Raw genomic sequence first — 2,837 nt, 5'->3', positions numbered from 1 at the left:
AACTTCACCAGTACATTCTGGCTTCATTCCCAAGAGTTATCAACTTTAAGTACATGAAGGGGCAGGCGAATGGGAACAATCTAGAGGTTCCATAAACATTTTTGGGTCCCTTTCATGTCTCTGAAATGGGGTGATGACAGTTTAGGGCAGGCGAATGGGAACAATCTAATACACTTTCCCAATGATTTGCGCCCTGAACTTTTTGGCAGTCACACCTAAAAGATTCAAGAAGTCCATGACAGCTGGTGAACCGCCAGTACATTCTGGCTTCATTCCCAAGAGTTATCAACTTTAAGTACATGAAGGGCAGGCGAATGGGAACAATCTAATACACTTTCCCAATGATTTGCGCCCTGAACTTTTTGGCAGTCACACCTAAAAGATTCAAAAAATCCATGACAGCTGGTGAACTTCACCAGTACACTCTGGCTTCATTCCCAAGAGTAATCAATTTTAAGTACATGAAGGGGCAGGCGAATGGGAACAATCTAATACAACTTCCCAATGATTTGCGCCCTGAACTTATTTTTTTTTTTTTTTTTATCCTCCAAGTCCAAGCATTGCTGGCATTTATTTGAATAAATGATGCTTTTCAATTACCCTCTTTGTCCTTAGAGTTCCTGGTTTGGCATCAGAGTCAGATACATGATGTCATTTATTGTAATGTCTTTGTTCTGTATAAATTTCTGTATGGATTGTGGCATAAGTCTACTTCTTGCTCTGCTGTTGTGCCCTGAGGACTCTCTGTACGATCTTCTGTTCTTCAATCAGAAAAGCACGAACAATCTTTTGTCTGACAGCCTTTGCACACAGTGTACCACCATATGCTCTTGACACCCGTCTTTTTAGGCTTGGACATTGACATGAGTTTCTTGGGTCTAGCGGCCCACACACCCTGAAGCTTGACTCCAGTGTCACCACATCTTAATGCCTTGGGCTTCTTCTTGTGGGTATGATAGACCAGCTTGCCACCAGGGGTCTTTACAATCCTGACTTTGTTGGACTTGGTGTTGTAGGAGTGACGCCTCCTGTAATGCAATCGCTGAACCATCTTGGATCAGTGATTCAGGCCCGTGGAGAAAAGCTGCGCCCTGAACTTATTGGCAGTCACGCCTAAAAGATTCAAGAAGTCCATGACAGCTGGTGAACTTCGCCAGTACATTTTGGCTTCATTCCCGAGGATAATCAATTTCAAGTACATGAAGGGGCAGGCGAATGGGAACAATCTAATACAACTTCCCAATGATTTGCGCCCTGAACTTTTTGGCAGTCACGCCTAAAAGATTCAAGAAGTCCATGACAGCTGGTGAACTTCACCAGTACATTCTGGCTTCATTCCCAAGAGTTATCAACTTTAAGTACATGAAGGGGCAGGCGAATGGGAACAATCTAATACAATTTCCCAATGATTTGCGCCCTGAACTTTTTGGCAGTCACGCCTAAAAGATTCAAAAATCCATGACAGCGAATGAACTTCATCAGTACATTCTGGCTTCATTCCCAAGAGTTATCAACTTTAAGTACATGAAGGGGGCAGGCGAATGGGAACAATCTAATACAACTTCCCAATGATTTGCGTCCTGAACTTATTGGCAGTCACGCCTAAAAAATTCAAGAAGTCCATGACAGCTGGTGAACTTCGCCAGTACATTCTGGCTTTATTCCCGAGGATAATCAATTTCAAGTACATGAAGGGGCAGGCAAATGGGAACAATCTAATACAACTTCCAAATGATTTGCGCCCTGAACTTTTTGGCAGTCACGCCTAAAAGATTCAAGAAGTCCATGACAGCTGGTGAACTTCACCAGTACATTCTGGCTTCATTCCCAAGAGTTATCAACTTTAAGTACATGAAGGGGCAGGCGAATGGGAACAATCTAATACAATTTCCCAATGATTTGCGCCCTGAACTTTTTGGCAGTCACGCCTAAAAGAGTAAAAAAATCCATGACAGCGAATGAACTTCACCAGTACATTCTGGCAGTCACGCCTAAAAAATTCCAAGAAGTCCATGACAGCTGGTGAACTTCGCCAGTACATTCTGGCTTTATTCCCGAGGATAATCAATTTCAAGTACATGAAGGGGCAGGCAAATGGGAACAATCTAATACAACTTCCAAATGATTTGCGCCCTGAACTTTTTGGCAGTCACGCCTAAAAGATTCAAAAAGTCCATGACAGCTGGTGAACTTCACCAGTACATTCTAGCTTCATTCCCAAGAATTATCAACTTTAAGTACATGAAGCGGCAGGCGAATGGGAACAATCTAATACAATTTCTCAATGATTTGCGCCCTGAACTTTTTGGCAGTCACGCCTAAAAGATTAAAAAATCCATGACAGCGAATGAACTTCACCAGTACATTTTTATTGAAAAGTGGGTTCGTTACATTCAAGGATTGGCAGGATCTGGTAGTCGATATATGTGTACACTTTGTGATGACACCAACTTAGATGCAACCACTTCTCCATTTGATGAGGTTGTCACACTGATTTCTGGCCAGAATGCTGTTCAATACAACTCGGCATAAGCGGAAATGCAACTTCCAGTGAAATCATGAACCAATGAAAAAGCTTTTCTTCCCAAGTGGAACTTCCCATTTTGGTAAAGCCAGTGAGATGAACTTCCATTTGGTAATGTTCAGAGAAGAACTTGTGGAAGAAGAATTTAGACTGAGTGATCACATACATAATAATAATAATAATAATAATAATAATGGAAGGTAATAATAAAAGTGAAAAAAGTGAAAATGCACGCTGTATATGGGAAGTAAGGGGCAGGCGAATGGGAACAATCTAATACAACTTCCCAATGATTTGCGCCCCGAACTTTTTG

The 2,837-nt window shown here is 41.8% G+C and overlaps 1 protein-coding gene across 1 annotated transcript; it reads right to left on the bottom strand.

Moving 5' to 3' along the window:
- Window positions 1-650: 650 nt before the first annotated feature.
- On the bottom strand, window positions 651-1,102 carry LOC140143755 (uncharacterized). Its single transcript, XM_072165569.1, is given in 2 exon segments — window positions 651-837; window positions 839-1,102. Coding segments are annotated over 2 exon segments (342 nt in total). The 5' UTR covers window positions 1,052-1,102; the 3' UTR covers window positions 651-708.
- Window positions 1,103-2,837: the final 1,735 nt, after the last annotated feature.

This window comes from Amphiura filiformis, unplaced genomic scaffold (assembly GCF_039555335.1).
Source record: "Amphiura filiformis unplaced genomic scaffold, Afil_fr2py scaffold_26, whole genome shotgun sequence".
Taxonomy (NCBI): Eukaryota; Metazoa; Echinodermata; class Ophiuroidea; order Amphilepidida; family Amphiuridae; genus Amphiura; species Amphiura filiformis.
Note: the sequence above shows the minus strand (reverse complement) of the source record. Positions and strands in the feature narration are given on the sequence as shown.